We start from the raw sequence: 20603 nt of genomic DNA, 5'->3' as shown, positions 1-20603 counted from the left end.
CAAGGCATTAACTGACTGGAGGTTCCCAAGCCCCTAACAATTCCAACTTAGTAGACTCATTATTCTCGACGGGGCTACCTAGCAGCCTCCACAAATCCCAAGTGTTTAGCCAACAAGGCACTAAGTGGCCTAGTTTCCTCCTCCATACATATCTTCTTATTTATCTCTAAACTTTCGTCATGCAACGTGCATGCATGCACATGTTTTCTTTTTGCTATGTACCCTTTATCTGAATGCATGGCACCCTCCTATTCATGTGCTCCATCCTGTGCACTTAAGAGCATACCTTTGCTTGGACTTCTCCTTATGAACAGTGTGGGCTTGCTTGGTGAAGGCCCAAATTTTTTTTTTTTTTTAAAGTCCCTTTGCTTTTATTTTTATTATGGTTGGGCCTATTCAAGCCCACTACATTCTCATGTAAGTTATCAACCCGGCCCACCACGAAGGAAGTTTCTAGAACAGCACTACCATCTTTCCTGACATAAAGTTCTCCCTTGTCACTTTGTAAATCATGAACACCAGATTCTGAATTCAAAAGCTGAGATGTGTTGGTGTTGGTGAGCAGATACTTTCCTAACTTGACAACGTGTGAATCAGGATTATCATCAACTGAGTACGTAATTGTCAGGGCAAAGTTTAGTGCGTCATCAATGTCCTTGATACACGCCTCAAAATCTGAGATTTGTCACCGTGTTGTTGTCTCCTCAGAACTCACCACACCACCGCCGGATTGGGATCCACCACTGCTCTCGACATCCATGGAGGTTTGAGCAAGCTCCTCCTTACTTTAGGCCTCAACCCCTTCTACATTACCCATCGCACTATTACATGTTTTCACTACAGCCGTGACTGTAGTGTTTGTTCAGCGCTCCGATGACAACACACTTTGAACTCTACCACTCTCCTATTTGCTAAAACCCAAGACCTCTACCACTGCTTTCTTTGCTCCGTTCAAAGCCACAATCCATACTACTGGTCTTCCATGGAAAGGCTACCTCTACTATTAAGCCACACCTCGTAGTCTTTGTCATCATGGGTGAGGCTACCACACCAATAACACAAGTTTAGTAGTCTCTTGTAATGGTAGGAGACCCATCCTTCCTTGTCTTGGTCCCATGACACCCGATGGCCCTTACTTAGCAGCTTGGAAGTATCCACCACTACGCGTACCCATACGAAGTTACCTCTTTGCATTTCGAAACTGCCCACTAGTTTGATCACTGTGCCCAGTGTCACCCTTAAGCTCAAAGCGACCTCCCTTGTCAACAATGAAAAAGGAAGGTCATAGACCTGTATCCAAAATGTCGTGTAGGAGAAGTTGAGTTCATTCACCGGCTTTCAGCCGTCATACCGCTTCAAAACCACCAGATGCCTGTTGTATGTCCACGATTCTCCATGCAAAACCTTCTCCACATCCGCTTCTAACTCGAAAGCGAAGAGTGCTATATTATCGTCGACTGCCCTTATCTAGAAATTTCATTGTGTTCTCCATAAGGGTCGGAATATTTTTTCTAGCGCCTCAATGTTTATCGCTCGTCAGGTGAAGAACTTCCTCGCAAGGACGAATTCTGGTATTTGCTTTTCCTTAGACAAATCAAACTTGTCTCCCTCCGTCTTAGTTAGAGAGAGTTTTTGCCACCTTTTGGAAAGGTCCTCCATGACAACTATTTCCCTATACCCCTGAAAAAATAAACCCACTAGCCTACTAGCAATTGTGTTGCTAAGAGGAGAAAACACGTCCTCCTCCGACGAGAAGGGACTCCTATGGTAGAGAGCTATTTCCCTACCTGAGAACTCCAAACTATCCTGAAATACACACTCCGATACCCACTTTTGTTTTCATTAGGAAAAACATAACGTATACCGGGAAAACCTAATCAATTATGCAATGCTTGCTTTTTTTAACTTTACCGGAAAAAATGTTACTGTTGGATGATCATTTTTTTTTAATATAAGATAAAATTTCTACTCTAACTTAATCTAAGTGTATATGTGTGTGAAGCTCCCTTCTGGAGACTTGAACTCCGACTCTTACCCCCTACAACCCACAAGCATTTATACTTGTGGTGTAACCATCGCACTAAGGATGTGCGGTGGTGTTAGATGATCATTAATTTGTCACTTATCTTACCATGCTGATTTATGGCAATTGTTAACTTATTATGGCATTGACTAATGGAATTTGAACCCTCCTAAAGTCCCCACCATTTACAGGTCTAGCTACCAAGTGAGAAAAGGTTTCACTCTAAGGCTGTGTTTGTTTCGTGTAAAATGTTTTCCGGAAAATATGTATTTTCCAGAAATGCTATTTTCCGAAAAAGGAAAATATTTTGAAGTGTTTGGGTGAATTATGAAAATTATTGTGGAAAATATTTTCATGTGTTTGGATGTGTTAGGAAAATGTTATTTTCCGAAAAAATTTTTACATTTTCCGGCAACAACAACAACAACACCAAGAACAACAACAACAAAAAAATCGATTCCGGCAACACAATAACAACAACAGCAACAACAACAACAACACAGCAACAACAACAACAACAAAAAAAATTGATTCCGGCAACACAACAACAACAACAACAACAACACAGCAACAACAACAACGACAAAAAAATTTGATTCCGGCGACACAACAACAACAACAACAACAGCAACAAATTGATTCCGTGGGTCTGGGTCGAACATCGGTTTGGGCTTTGGGTTCGTGGATCGCCGGCTCTGGTTCGAACATCGGTGGGTCGTGGCGATCGTGAAGATGGGTTCGCCTGCGAGCTGGGCTCTCCGTTTCGATCTGGGCTCTCCGGCGAGCTGGGTCTGGGTCGTGGCGATCGTGAAGCTGGGCTCTCCGGCGAGCTAGGTCTGGGTCGTGGCGATCGTGACGTTTGGCTCTCCGGCGAGCTGGGTCTGGGTCGTGGCGATCATGACGTTTGGCTCTCCGGTGAGCTGGGTCTGGGTCGTGGCGATCGTGAAGCTGGGCTCTCCGGCGAGCTTGGTCTGGGTCTCTCTCTCTCTCTCTCTTTTTTCCGGAAAATTGTGTTTGAAGTGAAAATGAAAGCTGAAATGATTTTCAGCCTTGACCCTTGGTCAACGGAAATTAATTTCCGGAAAATGGTATTTTCGTGCGCAACCAAACACCGGAAAATACTGAAAAGCATTTCCGGAAATACATTTCACCCGATTCAAACACAGCCTAAATGACCTGAAAATTTTATGACAATGTAGGCATCTGTTTCAACATTTTAAGCACTAACGAAATTTGTTATTATATAATAGTTAAAAATATATATAATTTTAAGAGATGCTATATGGGCCTATTTGGTTTGTGTTTAAGTTGTATTCATTTTCTATTTTCATTTTTCTGTACTTATTTTTGTATACTTAAATCTTGTACTCATTTTTTGTTTCCATCTATTTTTTTGTTTGGTATCATTTTCTGCTTTGTCTTCCTCTTCACTTTTTTTTTTATGCCAACCACCAACAAATAGAGAGAGAGAGAGAGAGAGAGAGATTGTGTGTGTGTGTGTGTTTGTGAGAGAGTGTTCTTTGATATAATAAGTCAATGATAATGGGACCCACATATTTGATTTTTTTACGAAAATGGCACTGTATTCATTTTCAAGAAAATGAAAACACCAAAAAGTTTTATTCAATTTTTGTATTCAAATCCTTTTTTTTAGATACTAAAAATGAAAAATGAAGACAAATACAAATCCAAACAAGTTTTTTAGTTATGGGTCCCATAAAAACTGAAAATAAATACAAAGTTAACCCCCTTTTTTGCTTAAATCAAACAGGGCCTGCATGTCTCATCATTCTAAAAGTAATGTATTTGGAAGTGGGATGTGCTTGGCTGACCCCTAAGAAGCCACCCAGCCCAAAAGTCATTGGCCCACTCTCATAAGCCCACAGAGGCCAGATCAATCTAGGGTCCATTACTAGAAATTACAATCAGCCCATACAATCAAGAAGGCATTGAGGATAAGTTATCTCATGTATTAAATATATACATTCTCTTTCATTACATGTGAATTTGTGGATATTGTGAGAGAGAATAAGCACATATCCCTTGCATGAAATGATTATTGAATTACTAGAAGGGTGGCCATAGTCACAAGTAGGAGCACTTTTTTTTTATCACTGGGCCATATTAGATGGAAGGGGACTAGAGGGAAATAAAGTGGAGTTTTCGAAAATTAACCTAATATGTTGTTTTATTTTAGAAGGAAAGTGTATATACTATATATGCATCTTCCCTCTCATAACGTTGGGTCCTACACGATTGTAGGACCTACACTGCAAGAGAGAAGATACATATATTTAATGTATAAAATAATTGTTAGTCGTGTATGGCTTGCACTTGATATTGTCTTTAAATCTCAAGGCATTCCGCTAAAAGTATTCATTTTTTATTTAAAATTTTTAAAAAGAGAATCAAATTTGGAGGGAGTATGAATTCAGATCTTCTTAGGGTAATCTACTAGGTAGAGTTTTTTAATTTCCTACCCTTCTTTTAAAATGAACTTGTCAATTATTCATTAGCTTACATATACAAAATTATTGTGATTATGTGTGTGTGTTTTTTTTAGATATATGTTGTACAGTTTGATAACTCTGATTTTGTTTTTTAAAAAATTTATAAAAATATTATTTAATAATATATTAAATGCAAGTTAACCTTTTCTTTTTTTTTTGGGTGAACTGGAGATTTAATTATATAAAATTAAAGAGTACATCCCAAGCGTCCTCTAAAAGCTGATACAAAATAAAGGAAGGGAGACAAGGATGCAAAACAAAATCAACAAGGGAGTAAAATGACTAAAATCCTTCCTTAGCCAAAATGTCCACACAATGATTTCCTTCACAGGGAATGCAATTGGTATGAGCTTCCTCGAAAAGCTGAAGGGTAGACTATAATCAATAATAAGATTAAGAGCACTACGATGGTGAGTGATATGGTATCAATCAAAGAGTTTTGAGATGTAAAAGCATTGACAACAGCATGGGCATCAACTTCAATAATAAACTTGCGAATATTGAGATCCCGAAGACCCCATAACTCAATTGCCATGGAATGGGTAAAACCAATATTCCTAGAAAAAACTTCCTATCCAAGAGCCATTAGAGTCCCAAATGATACCACCAGCACTCGCACAACTTAGATTTCCACAAGCTGAGCCATCGGTGTTAAGCTTGTAAAAACCTAGAGAAGGTGGCTTCCAACCAATGTAGATAGAGGTTTTCCTAGCTGCATTTATCTTGTAAGGAAGGGAGAAGAAGACCTCTGTCGTAAAGGACTCAATTCTATTAAGTAGGGGTGTTCAACCAAACCACATAAATCGCACAAACCGCAAAAACCACACCAAAACCGCCCGCAAAATGACATAACCGCACCGCACCACACCGCAAATAATAGTGCACCGCACCGCACTACACCGCATGGTGTAGTGTGGTTTGCGGTTTTATAATAAGAAAACCACACAAACCGCACCGCACCGCACCCTCTCTATATATTAATATATTTATTTATTTTTAATATTAAATATATTATTAATAGTTTAATAACCCTAGTTATAAAAATAAAATAAAATAAAATAAAAAGTTTGATAATCCTAGCAAGTGTTGATTAGGAAAGCCAACCCAAAATAAAGAAAAACTAGCTCAATAGTTTAAAACTTGGACCAAAACAAAGGGAAAAATTAGTTTTTGGCTGAGTAGAAAAAGCCTAAAATTTGAAAAATATACCAACTTCAAATCATTCAAACCGCATCTTATATACCGCACCGCATATGTAACCGCAAAAATGGGATGTGGTGCGGTTATGGTTTTGCCTAAACTTTAAACCGCACCGCATCACACCGCACCGCACAAGTAACCGCAAAAATAATGTGCGATGCAGTTATAGTTTTAGTTAAACCGCACCGCAAAGTACGATACTAAAAATGACCCAAAACTACACCGCAAACACCCGGTATTAAGGATTTTGTGGGCTTCAAAAGGAGCAGTTTCCATGACAAGAAGTTGAGCGGATATTTCTTCCGAAACATGTCAGCCCGCACTTCACTTGGATTGGTTCGGATGGCCCAAATTTATTACTGGGAAACAGAGGGGACACAGTCACACAATAGCAACAAGAGAGAAGGACGGTGAATTGAGAACAAACAAACCCAACAAAATTACAAGAAAAGGCCCAATGCATTAATGGGCTGCTTTGTCAGGTCCAATAAGGATTTTCCTGGAAGACCAGGGACCACCATCAGTAACGACTAAGATCAACTATATGTATTGGTATATTTGATCACAAGGGAGACGAGAATGAACTCGAATCAACTCTAAATTGATTATGTATGTGAACTCTTGGGAAGGAATGTTTCCATATTTAGTAAACCAATGAAAAATAATTGGGTTAATTTTGTTCGTATTTTATTAGTTTTTTTATTAGGTATTGCATTTTTGTTTTTTTTTTTTGAAGAAAGAGAAAAAAAAAATGACATCATTTTTAGGACACCAAGCATCCTAAAGTGACTTACATTAAATAAAAGTAAAAGTTATATATCTAAAATGAATAAATTAAAAGTTATATTACTAAATTCAATTTTTATCAAAGTTAGAAGGTATAATAGAGATATTCAATTCCTTTTTAATTTCTTCATAATTTTTTATTTTAATAAAATCTTTCCAAATAAATCATAGATTTGTTATCAATCTAATACGGGAAGTTTTAATTTGAAAGAAAAATGACAATGAAAATAGAGTTGCAGCCTTATTATAAAAAATAAAATAAAATAAAGGGTTAATGATGCTTATTTTTAAAGAAAAATATTCTTCTAAAAATTGGAAAGCAAAAAAATAAAGGATTGTGAGATATACTGATACTTAAAGATAAAGGTAAACAAAAATTTAATAATTATTGTCACTCTTCTAATACACCACCACCAATTATACTGTCTTTTGATAATAAACAAAACCCACAAACCAAAACTCATAACTATCAATTGGAACAATTTGGATGTACTGTTTAGATGAACTTTAGTTTATAGTGACAGGATTGACGATGTCAATCTTATTTAAATATATCATAATCCATCTAAAAACAAAACATAAAACATGTTATAAAAAGATCACCATGTGGACAATATAGTCACTGTTACATTCTTTACTATGTGTTTCACCACTAGAGTAACTTAGAAAGGTTCTTTGATAGCTAGGAACATGGGCTGACATGGATGGTATAGTCAATGGGTCTTTACCTCGAGCGACTCTAGTGGTTTGCTCATGCTCGGACCAAGGGTCATGGGCCCTGTTAGGTCGGATTCCGAGGTTCAAGATCTAAAGGGCATTCCTAAAGACTTCATGTTTTACCTTTGATCCATGCTTCGAGATATATGCCTCCGAAGTAGAGCCCCATATCTCGAAATGATATGTTCTGGACTCATTCTAATCTAAGGCCCAATATTTACATGGGTTTTATGTGTCACTTCCTTACCAATATATTTAAAAGCTTTTTTAATTTTCCTTTAGACTATTTCTTATCTAGTCATTATATAAGATTATCCCATTATCTTAAAAAAAAAAAAAAAAAAAAAAAAAAAAAAAAAAAAAAAAAACCATTAAAGTACGTGTAAGTGTAATAGTAGGTTACTGACTATTCTTTCCTTTTAATACATTTAAAAAAAAAATTTTATATGTACCACAAAAGGAATTTGCTTTAATTGTTAATCATTATGCATTTAACATATTTATCATATTGAATTATTGTAATAAATTAATGCCTAATTAAAAGTTATATATATGGATGTTGTTTTTAATTTTCCCTAAAGCGTGTAATTGATTTGTTATAATTTACTATTAAATGCGATCATTTGTATTTTTTTTAAGGAGAACTTTTTTTTTTTTTTATATAGAAAATGTTTTTAAGGAAAACTAATTGACAATAACTCAAAGGAAATTAAGGAAAGGGTAAAGAAGGGGTTAATATAATGAAAAAGTGGGGAAAAAAATCAGATTTTATGAGCCCAAAATAAGAAGCTCGAAAATTTTCATATAAACTTTTTTACTATATATAGTAAAGTAACCAAAAATAGGAAAAACAAAGGCTTTTGGTTTCTTTATATTAAATTATTGGAAGAAATTGATTTCTGTTTAAATGTTAGAAGAAGTTAATTGTAATATATTAATAATTGAATAGCTGGAAGGAATAAGTGTTAATCATTATGCATTTAATAATTAATGGTCATCAATAAGAATCAAAACATTAACATAAGAAATGCATTTACTTAATTCAAAATTTAAATTATATGCCATGTGTCTAGTATTATGACAAATATATTGACATGTATAAATAATTTTATGACACATGTCATTGTCTGACCATATCATAACAATTAAATATAGGAACTTGCCATATGTCATTAAAGTATGCTTTAAAAACGAATAAGTATCGTCACAGCATGTATTCCCAGTTTTAGAATCCAATTTTTATATTATAATATTATAGACAGATAGATATTGCAGATAAATTGTGGATGTTAAACAATCTAAGACCTTTCAAATTATTGAATAATTATGGACTTGGTTCCTTAAATTAGAAGTGTCAACCTCCTCCCAAAAAAAAAAAAAAAAAAGTGTCAACACTTTACACTCCCCCCCAATCCTTACACAAAGGGAATCATCCTAGCTATAACTTGCAGCTGCCAATCGTTAACTTAAGCATTGCAATGAGTTTGATACCTACACTGCCAACAGAAAAGTAATGGATTTAAAACAGATATGAACAAAAAACGAAATATAGGAGAACAGGAAGGAAATAATTTTTTTTATCCAACGTATTTGGTAACTGGTAAGAATTATAGGAAATAGAGAAGAGGAATGATAGCCTTTCCTTCGGTAGGAAAAAAAAATGGGAGCAACGAAATAGTGGTTTTTGGCAATTTATATCATATTCTTATTATATAAGAAGCCAGTTTTTTAACATTATTATTTTTTTAAAGAAGAGAAAGAATTTTTGCTTATTTTATCATTTTTAAGAGAAACGTTTAAGATTCAATTTCCTCGACCTAACTATCAATTAAAAAATTAAAAAATATTTTTCAAAAAAATAGTATAATAACAGTTGTGCCTTCCCATATTTTCGTCACTTTTTTCCTCAATTAAAAGAAAGTAAATTTTAGGAAAAAAAGAAGAAAGAGAAAACATCCCTATCTCATTTTATTTTATTTTATTTTTTCCCTCTTTCTCACCAACCGAACATGAGAAATTCTCTCGTATTTTTTCCGTTCTTCCTAAAATCATTTCAACCAAATGCACACTTATTAATTTGATTAATCTCTGAAAAGTACGTTGAACTTGAACACGCTAACGTTAACTTGGGACTCTTCTGGTAAATGCAACCATCATGACCTCATTGATCCTGCTCTATAGTAATTATTATTTTTATCATTTCAGGGATGAACCCTTCAACTTCAACTACCGTTTCTATTAAAAAATACACAACCTATAACTAAATTTGATGACTTATAAGGATTCTCATCATTTCTTTCAGTTCGAAACAAGACAAAACAAAAACGGAATGCTTGTGTAACAGATAGTACTTGAGACTTTACAGTTGAAATTAGAAACCACAATAAAAAAACTAGTATAGCAGCAAGTATTTCTTCATTTATTGTAGCTGGTGCATATCGTCCCACCACGTTGGTGACATATTTCTTACCGAGGTCCCTGCGCCCAATGATGGTCCTTGGGCAATTTATTCTCTCACCCTTTAGAAAATGACGGTCTAACCTTGTATAGTCCATTACTAGCCAGCAAACCCAAGTAGTCAAAGTCAAAGATACCAAACCTTAGATCCAAATACTACTCCACAATAATTCTAGAATTCTAGTTCAGTGGTTGATTTTCATTTTCCTATGTCTTTTCCACATTTCAGTGACTGTTCCTCTTTCAACATTGCTCAAAGCCACAAACTTTATATAGAAATGTTTTAGGATAGAGCTCTGTCAAGATGTACCTCATAAAATTTGAAGGGAAATGTTAACAAATATTGTACAGTGTTTGTTGAGGTTGATTAATGTGAGTTTTACAATTTATTTTAATATTTTTGTCTTTCTATGAAATTGGTCTCACATCTTAAATAAATAAATAAAAAGACATAAACTACAAAAAAAGACAAAACACTGCATAAAAAAATAATAAAAAGTCAAAAAATTGTAACACAACCCAAATTTTAATCCATCCAGACCCGAGAAGTATATGTACAAGTTGAATTCAAGTTTATTTGCCATATCATAAATATACTAAAATTTTAATGAATTACCCATCTCCACCACATACTAATCTGTATTTTTCAAAATTCTACGCTTTCTTTCGCTAATCCTCAAGTCCTAGCCTTCTTTTTCTAAGTTCACCTCCTCTTGCATGGCTTCACTTTCTCTGCCCTCACTACTTTTCCCAGTGATTATTCTTCACCTTCTTTTGTTGATGTAACCTTTATATTTTCTCTTTATTCAAATTTCTTAACATGTTGTGTTGTCTTACGTACGTATATGGATTTTGTGAATTATGATTGTCATTTCATTTTCCTTACAATAAAGTGAGGAGGGGAATTTCAACTTAAATTCTTTTTGACGAGAGAATTGGATAATACTAGTAATATATAATGCCCTTTGAGCATGAGTTAAAAAAAATATTTAAAAATATATAATAATAAAAAGTCAAAAATTGAGTACCAATAATCATTTGATCTAAAATAATACTACTTAAGATAAAATATTGGTTTCATTCTTAAAATTTACATGGATTTCACTTTTTTTCACGTTCATTTCGAAACTTTTTAAGAAATTTTCTTTTTCAGTTTAGAGAAGGAAAAAAAAAAAAAAAAAAACCTTATTTTTACTAGTTTAGAGATGAAAAGAGATTTTTTTTTTTTTTTTTTTTATATAAGGTGGGGGGATGGTTTCTCCATAATCCATGAACCTTCCAACACAAACAGAAAGAATATACCCTTTCAGCTCCCCAAGCCCCTTTAACAACCCCGCCGGAATTGTGACTGGAGTTGGCAAATATGAGGCGGCTTTGGGCGGGTGTGAGGACATCCGTGCCAAGAGCCGTTATGGCCGCAGCCCCCACTGGGCTTCCGGTGCGGCAGAATCTAGGCGTAACCCCGATGGCGCCATACAAGGTGGCCCGGAGGGATGTTGTTGAAGTACCTAACGTCTCTCCTCAAAGCGCACCCCCGACGAAGAAGGTGTGCAAATTCATGTCATGGGCGGTGCTCGAGTTTTGCCGTCTCCAACGGCCAACACTCGTGAGGATTGGAGAGAATCAAGGGAACATCATGGGGGAAGGTGTCCCGGAGCCCCTGCATCTGCTCCTCTCCTTGTTCAAGCTCCGCCTCTCCGAGAAAGGAGTTGTTGGTGGCCTTGAAACAAGCTGGCCCTCCCCCTTCCCTGCTTTTAGTGTCAAGCTCTCCCATTCTCTTGATGCCAATAAAAGCACGGCTTGACACTTCCCTCTGGCTAGTTTTTTAGGGCGGGTCCACTTGGCCTCTGATTGTAGAACTAGTTAGTAGGATTAGCTTGTAAATTTGTTTGTGAAACACGCCTGCCTGAGCCTCTAATTGTAATTTGTACTGTTTCTATTTATGAAATAATATCAAGATCTCTCTTTTCGCTGTCAAATCTTCTATTTTTTTTTTTTTTTTACTTCGCCAACCTACTGTAAAACGACCACTTAGAACAATCGCCTGGTGCGCCGGCCAGCACACTAATCCTCCCCACAGACAGCACCAATTGTAGGGACTCAATTTGGATTTGACCCTGAGTATGAATGGGTTTTCAGCCCAACAAGCCCAAACAATAAATTTGTAGAGAGTGGGTTGAAGGTTTAGGCGTTGGCTGTCGTTCACCAAGCATGAACTCTCTTTTATTAAAAAATACTTAGAGTTTATTTACAACTGGGGGGATGCTCCTCGGCCCGTGGCCGAGGAGCCCCTTTTCTTCTCCTCCTTTTCTCCCCCCCTATCTTACTTTACTTGCTTTTCTTATATAGTCTTCATCTTCCTATCTCCTTCTTCCATCTGTTGATCATCCATTCGCCTGTCTTCTGGCCGTCCGTCCTATCAGAGGCCTTATCAGTACTCAAGTGGTTCACTCTGATCAACGTTGCCCTGCTAAGGGGTTATATCCCCATTAATGCGGCCAGAGGGGTTAGGTGAATGCATTAAGTGTGAATATGACAGCTTGCTCTAGGCTTGTCCCTTCCCAAAATTATCCTTAGTATGCCGAGGACGAAGAGGTCCTCGGCGTGGGTCAAAAAAGAGGCTTTCCCCAACTTAGCCTTGGATGGTCAGTCTTCCTCGGCGTCGGCCTTGGGCCTACTACACGATGGGCTGAGGCTATCGGCCCACGGGCCCCACACTTATTATATAAGAAGCCAGTTTTTTAACATTATTATTTTTTTAAAGAAGAGAAAGAATTTTTGCTTATTTTATCATTTTTAAGAGAAACGTTTAAGATTCAATTTCCTCGACCTAACTATCAATTAAAAAATTAAAAAATATTTTTCAAAAAAATAGTATAATAACAGTTGTGCCTTCCCATATTTTCGTCACTTTTTTCCTCAATTAAAAGAAAGTAAATTTTAGAAAAAAAAGAAGAAGGAGAAAACATCCATATCTCATTTTATTTTATTTTATTTTTTCCCTCTTTCTCACCAACCGAACATGAGAAATTCTCTCGTATTTTTTCCGTTCTTCCTAAAATCATTTCAACCAAATGCACACTTATTAATTTGATTAATCTCTGAAAAGTACGTTGAACTTGAACACGCTAACGTTAACTTGGGACTCTTCTGGTAAATGCAACTATCATGACCTCATTGATCCTGCTCTATAATAATTATTATTTTTATCATTTCAGGGATGAACCCTTCAACTTCAACTACCGTTTCTATTAAAAAATACACATAACCTATAACTAAATTTGATGACTTATAAGGATTCTCATCATTTCTTTCAGTTCGAAACAAGACAAAACAAAAACGGAATGCTTGTGTAACAGATAGTACTTGAGACTTTACAGTTAAAATTAGAAACCACAATAAAAAACTAGTATAGCAGCAAGTATTTCTTCATTTATTGTAGTTGGTGCATATCGTCCCACCACGTTGGTGACATATTTCTTACTGAGGTCCCTGCGCCCAATGATGGTCCTTGGGCAATTTATTCTCTCACCCTTTAGAAAATGACGGTCTAACCTTGTATAGTCCATTACTAGCCAGCAAACCCAAGTAGTCAAAGTCAAAGATACCAAACCTTAGATCCAAATACTACTCCACAATAATTCTAGAATTCTAGTTCAGTGGTTGATTTTCATTTTCCTATGTCTTTTCCACATTTCAGTGACTGTTCCTCTTTCAACATTGCTCAAAGCCACAAGCTTTATATAGCAATGTTTTAGGATAGAGCTCTGTCAAGATGTACCTCATAAAATTTGAAGGGAAATGTTAACAAATATTGGACAGTGTTTGTTGAGGTTGATTAATGTGAGTTTTACAATTTATTTTAATATTTTTGTCTTTCTATGAAATTGGTCTCACATCTTAAATAAATAAATAAAAAGACATAAACTACAAAAAAGACAAAACACTGCATAAAAAAATAATAAAAAGTCAAAAAATTGTAACACAACCCAAATTTTAATCCATCCAGACCCGAGAAGTATATGTACAAGTTGAATTCAAGTTTATTTGCCATATCATAAATATACTAAAATTTTAATGAATTACCCATCTCCACCACATACTAATCTGTATTTTTCAAAATTCTACGCTTTCTTTCGCTAATCCTCAAGTCCTAGCCTTCTTTTTCTAAGTTCACCTCCTCTTGCATGGCTTCACTTTCTCTGCCCTCACTACTTTTCCCAGTGATTATTCTTCACCTTCTTTTGTTGATGTAACCTTTATATTTTCTCTTTATTCAAATTTCTTAACATGTTGTGTTGTCTTACGTACGTATATGGATTTTGTGAATTATGATTGTCATTTCATTTTCCTTACAATAAAGTGAGGAGGGGAATTTCAACTTAAATTCTTTTTGACGAGAGAATTGGATAATACTAGTAATATATAATGCCCTTTGAGCATGAGTTAAAAAAAATATTTAAAAATATATAATAATAAAAAGTCAAAAATTGAGTACCAATAATCATTTGATCTAAAATAATACTACTTAAGATAAAATATTGGTTTCATTCTTAAAATTTACATGGATTTCACTTTTTTTCACGTTCATTTCGAAACTTTTTAAGAAATTTTCTTTTTCAGTTTAGAGAAGGAAAAAAAAAAAAAAAAAAACCTTATTTTTACTAGTTTAGAGATGAAAAGAGATTTTTTTTTTTTTTTTTTTTCCTTATTTTTACTAGTTTAGAGATGAAAAGAGATTTTTTTTTTTTTTTTTTTAAGTTCAAGAACAAAAATAGAACATTGTTATCGGTAACTTTTTTTTTTTTGGGCTAAAAATAGAACATTGTTAATAGATCAATGACCAAAAAAACTACATTGATAAAACTTTAGAGACTATAAAACATTATTTTCATACTAATAACGCAATGAAAACAAAAAATTGTGGAGGAAAGCTATCGAGGCCATTGGCACAGATTTTTAGAGATGACGGAAAAACGGTGTTTTGATTCGTTTAAAACCCAGAAAGAGTTTATGATATGATTGTCCAAAAACCCAAAAAAGGAATTGAAGACATGGGCTGTTGAGGAAGTGCAAGTGGAAGTGGAAATGGAAGTGGCGATTGTGCAAAACCCTTTTTGGCTTTTTGCAGCTTTTGCTCTAATTTTGGCTTCCAAAGAAGGGCAAAACTGGACACAAAGAAAGGAAGATCAAGGATGGTACCAACTTTGTTGAAATTTAGGGTAAAGTTTTCACATTTGGACACAAACTGCAATTTTGACCAGTTCAAAGGAATTTTCCAATAGAGAAATAATAATTATTGGCTGGTTGGAAAAGGCCAAACATTAATTGCATAATTAAAAGACCCTTAATCCCTACAATGAATCCGGTTGGATAGATATTGTTGCCTCCTAATGAAGCAAGCATCTTCTAATTAATAATCTGGCAGTGGGTTTTGTAATTTTGTAATCACAAAACTGTTTAACGAAACAGGAACTGAACAAAATGACTGTTAAAAACCTGTTAAGTAAATAAATATTCAAAGGAAGAGTTTTTAATCGAATTTTGACCACAAGGACCAGTCAAATGGTACACAGAAACACAAAGGGGGCATTATATGATTAAATTATTAGAAACTGGGTCCAGTGTGTAAAGACTTTAAAGAGAGATTCTGCTTAAAAGAGAGAAGTGGCTTTGAGCTTTGACCAGCAACAGTGAGATAAGACTTTGTTTGGCCCCCTGAACCGCAAAGCAAACGGCACTATGGTGTGTTGACGCTGCCAAATTGAATCACATTTTCGTACTAATAGGAAACAAAGATAAAATGATGTAATCTTAACACCGTAACTGTAATTTTATCATACAGATAAGAGTCAGAGAGAGCATGAGAAAATTGCGTGCCTTCTTTTACGGGCCATGTCCCTTTAAAAAAAAAAAAAAAAAACCAAAAGCATAATAAATAATTGAGAGGAAGATAGAGAAAGAGAGAGAGGCGCAAAGAAACACCAACATATTCTTTCTTTATAAAAAAAAAATTTGATGATACTCGTCTCTCTCTTCTGTATCTCTCTAGAAATGGTGATAAAGTCATCTTACCATATCTCTTTAACCCCAAAAATGATAAAATTTTTATAGATAGTCCCTCTCTGTCCCTACTCGCCGACTACCATAAGAAGAAGATTTATCATTTATCCCCACACTCACAAAAGCATAGAGAGAGAGGGATATTTAGATCTACAGAAACAAAGGGTGTGTGTTTGTGTTAGTGTTTGTGTTTGTGTCTGTGTCTGTGTTTGTGTGTGTCCTTGGTTTGGAATGATGGATAAAAGCTGTCAATCCTCTGCAGACTCTACAACAACAACAACAAGTAGTAGCAGTACTACAACTAATACTAATACAAACCAATACCTCAAACACCTCAACAAGCTTTCTCACAAGATCTCCAAACCCATCATCAAAAAACCCCCTTTTGATCAAACCCCAATTCAAAACCTTAATCCAAATCCCAATCCTAATCCAAATCCCCAACAATCACAGCCACCACAGATTCAACAACAGCACCAACAACAAGCACAGCAACAACAACAGCAGCAGCAGCAGCAACAACAGCAACAGCAACAACAGCAGCATCAACCACCAGTCTACAATATCAACAAGAACGACTTCAGGGACGTGGTTCAGAAACTCACGGGCTCACCGGCACACGAACGCTTCTCAACTCCGCCGCCTATTCATGCGCCTAAGCCACCGAGCTCTCGCCTCCAGCGTATTCGACCTCCGCCCCTGGCGCAACTTACCAATCGCCCGCCTCCTTTGCTAAACAACGCCGCCTCCGCCGCTGTGGTCCCCATTCCAAATAACAACAACAACGGCGTTACGAATTCCGGCGTCCACGTCAGCCACCACCACCACCACAACAACTATGGACGCCTAGCAACGCCGTTATCGCCTCTGCCGCCATTCCCGACGGTGCACGCGACGGCGGAATCGCCCATCTCAGCTTACATGCGGTACCTTCAGAACCCAATCCCCGGCGTCGATTCGAACCCTAAGCAATTCTCGGGATTCTCACCCTTGGCACCTCGATTCTCGCCACGCTGGAACACTGTAACTCCGCCGCAACCGCAGCTTCAGCATCAGTTTCCGCCGCCGCCGCAGTCGCAGCAACACCAGGGGATGCTTCCTCCTCCGCCTCCGGCGACGATGGCTTCGCAGTCACAGTCACAGTTTCTGATGCCAACTTCACCGCTTCCATTCGGGTGCTTGAATTCACCGAGGTCACCGTACCCTTTGCTCTCCCCAAGTCTGCTCTTTTCGCCTTCGTCTGGCCAATTAGGGTTTCCACAGCTTCCTCTTTCGCCTACAGTGCCATTACCAAGCCCTAGATGGAGAGCTCTCTGACTCAGGTAGGTATTTCCTTTACAAAACAAAAAAACGGTGTCGTTTCAGGCTCAAAAAAAAAAAAAAAAAAGGTTCTTTTTTATACAAGGTAGAGGGGGTGTTTGGTGACAGATTATTCAATTACTGGTGTTTGGACAAGGAAAAAAAATTTTGTCCACGCTGGTTAATTTTAAAGGGTCTCTTTTGTGTAAATTGGTTAAGAAAGACATGTGAAAAAGGGAAGTTCTAGTTTTGTTCTGTACCTTTTTTATTTTTTGTTGGATAATTTTGGGGAGGGAACCTTAAAAAAGTTAGGGAAATTATAGAATTATTATGGTTGGATTTTGTTGTTGTAATCAGGTTGTTATTACTTGTGAAAATTGTTTATGAACTCTATGTTTTTTTTTGTTTGTTTCTTTTTTTGGATTTTGATAAGTTAGTTTCTATGCATGTCTGGATTAATTCTGTTTGGTAATTTGGGTAACCGTCAGCAATGTCATATGAGCTATATTTTGACTTCTTCAAAGTGTGAGCAAGATTTGGCTTTAGGAATTGGGTGCCAAGTTAAAAATAGCAACCTGTTTTAGCTCTTTGGGTTTACTATATATGACCATACTTCCTCATGTTGACTATTTGTGTGTTGCCAGAGCCTTGTAGCCAATTGGCACTTCCTGAAATCAACAAAGACGACGTCCAGTTCGAAACTTCGAATCAAGTTCACCCTCCCCCAACTATCGAAAAAAATAAAATAAAATAAAAACCTATGTTGTGTTGATGGTAGCGGCTACCTACGATGGTAAATCTTTGGCACTCGTAGATGGGGATGATTTATTGATTGGTTGAACTTTATATGGCAAGGGAAGTTTTTTAAAATTCATATAGTGTTGTCAACTAGCTTTACCAAGCCTGAGTTTGGTGGGAATGGGATGGGGATGGATGGGTAGTTCAAAGTCCACTGAAGAGAGATTAGCTCTTATTGTGGTGGAAAAAGATTTAGGGTTGATTGTTTGGGGGATACCCTTTTAGGTAATTATATGACAGTTTGTTAGCTCTAGCAGTACATGATATGACTTTGGTGATGTGTAACTTTGTCAATGCTAGATACAAGATTTACATCTGGTAGATCTTCTTGCACTAAAAGACAATTCACTTACTAAAATAATTTTATAGTTGGTTAAGACTTGGTTAGTTAAGAGAAAAAACTCAAATTTTTTTTTTTTATGTTAATGAGTGATTAGGGGGCTTTCTTATATAAGTTTGAAGTTGTATGTATCCCTTTTGGGCAACTATTTTATAGTCATAGTTCAGGAGAATGGAACCCTTCTTAAGCTTGTATTTCTAGGAATAGTGTTGAGGATCAAACACTGGTTTTTCTCCATGTAGTTTGGTTTTGGAATTTGAGGAGACGGAGAAGAGGCGGGGTGGGGGGTTAGTTTACTTGAATGTTGCTATGGAGTGTGATCTGTAGTTGACTTTATCCCTGAACCATCTGATATTTTCATGTTCATGTTGATCCGATGTTAGATTACACAGAGTCCTCTGCCTTTAAGGTGATTTCTAATTACTGGATCATTAAATTCTTGATACTCTTAATCAGTTGTGGTTTAAGACATATTTGTATTATGTCTCTTTCTTCCGCTCCCTATAGCCACCTTCTTGGGTCTAAGAGAGTGCTGAAATTGCTTGGTGCTTCCAACTGTTGGAGGAAAGTCCAGGTCTTCCTTGACCGTGAGTGGTCTTTGCTCAGGAACTGGATGAAGGGTTAATCCTAGTCTCTTTTCCTAATTTCTTATGATCATGATCATAATTCATAACCATTTTATATACTAATATCTTTATTTATTTATTATCTCAAACTGATTTTCAATTTTCCTGGTCAAGTCTACAGTCAAGAATCACAAGCCTGGACAACTGCTTATGAATTTCTAAATGGATGAGTTCTAATTTACAATCTATGGTAGATTTGTTCTTCCCCACCATCTTCTTACCATAGAGTTGTTGAGAGTGGCCTAATACATTAGGGAATCAGTGCTTCATTATTTCAATTTCTCACATGTCAGTGGCTTATTCCTACAGCTTCTCCTTTGAGTACACAACTTGAACTACCCTCACACCAATAGGCGCCTCTCTCCCCCCACTTTTTTCTCAAAGTGGTGAACAATGAGTGCCTAGTTAACTGGTGAAAAATGATCATTGGGAAAGATAATGAATCAAATGCACTTGGGATAGCTTTTACTCGTTCCAAAACTTGTGCGACTGTATTGTGGTTTGAAGCTACATTGCCAGAAGCAGTTATCAATATGGTACAGAAACTGGAATGGTGGGTAAAATCGCTTATTTTTGCATGGTTTTCTTCTTATTTACCAGTTAATCTTTTTTGGAGAATTTTTTTTTGTTTTGTTTTTTTGATAAACAACATGTCTATTAATCAGAAAAGGTACAAACTAAGGAGTCTCCCCTACAAACAGCCTCGAGGGGGGGGGGGGGGGGGGGGGAGGAGGGAGAGGTGGCGGAGATTTCCACTATTGAAACAAAAGTCTAAGTTGGAGTTCAAGGCAAATTTAGCAGCCTCATGGGCTGCTGAATTACCATTTCTCTGAACCCAGTAGAACTATAGTGAGAGGAGGCAGGAGTAATTGGTATTGAAGGGATTCTTGTTATTGGGTATTGTCAATGCGTGTCACTAGAGGTAGTTTGAATTAATTTCACTCCGTTTGTTTCAATGTAAAATATTTTACATTGAAAATGTTTTCCGTAAAATATTTTCATTTTACAGCTACCAAATTACAGCTTTTGGTAGCATTCGTGAAAATGTTCAGGAAATCATTTTGCAAAAATTTTCTAATCTCACAACCCACTGGATCACTGCAAAGTCCAACTAGATTAGAGCAAATTCAACCAAATCAAAGCAAAATTTTGTCTAGTTGGAGCTATTGAAGCATAACCAGTAAATCCAAAGTCATAACCCAGGAAAAAAAACTGCAACAATCATCGAATCCACCCCACCAAGCTACGCAAGGAACCCATCAAACAACCCAAGTCATCCAAGAAGCCACTCTCAACCCACCATCGTGACTGGCAAAACTCATACCTGAAATCCATCAAACAACCCATGCCGTCCGTCAAGCCACCATCACGCTGCCTTTGCCACGGTCGATAGACACAAATTATACCCAAAATCCATCAACACAAAAATCATCCACTCACCAAATCCACTGCAATCCAACCCACCACCACAATCCAACCTCCATAAACTCTGCTTGAAAATATTAGATGCATGGTTCTAATCTCTTCAATCTTGATCTTGAAGGGTGATTTTCGAAGCTAAAGAACCAGGTCGGATTCAGTAAGGAGTAGTGTCACCAATGGTCTGTCGCTAGTCTCACTGATTTTGCTTGGGAGTGTTTGAGAGAGGGAGAGAAGAACTGAGAAGAAGAGGAAGAAAGGATCGAGAGAGAGGGAGTGAGAATTTTGTAAAGTGTTTTACAGTTGATTTCTTGATAAAATATTTTACAAGTTTTTGTGCACAAACTTTGGTCAAACTGAAAATA

General features: G+C 36.5%; 1 protein-coding gene across 1 annotated transcript; it reads left to right on the top strand.

Moving 5' to 3' along the window:
* Positions 1-15653: 15653 nt before the first annotated feature.
* LOC112026332 (VQ motif-containing protein 9) lies at positions 15654-18230 on the top strand. Its single transcript, XM_024059016.2, has 2 exons — positions 15654-17078; positions 17700-18230. Exon 1 carries the CDS (start codon positions 15988-15990, stop codon positions 17071-17073), a length of 1086 nt encoding a protein of 361 aa, XP_023914784.1. The 5' UTR covers positions 15654-15987; the 3' UTR covers positions 17074-17078; positions 17700-18230.
* The last annotated feature ends 2373 nt before the right edge of the window (positions 18231-20603 follow it).

This window comes from Quercus suber, unplaced genomic scaffold (assembly GCF_002906115.3).
Source record: "Quercus suber isolate HL8 unplaced genomic scaffold, Cork oak 2.0 scaffold_656, whole genome shotgun sequence".
Taxonomy (NCBI): Eukaryota; Viridiplantae; Streptophyta; class Magnoliopsida; order Fagales; family Fagaceae; genus Quercus; species Quercus suber.
Note: the sequence above shows the minus strand (reverse complement) of the source record. Positions and strands in the feature narration are given on the sequence as shown.

Bases quoted from the DNA above. Each gene is read 5' to 3' on its own strand.
- LOC112026332 (XM_024059016.2), top strand. From the start codon at position 15,988: ATGATGGATAAAAGCTGTCAATCCTCTGCAGACTCTACAACAACAACA.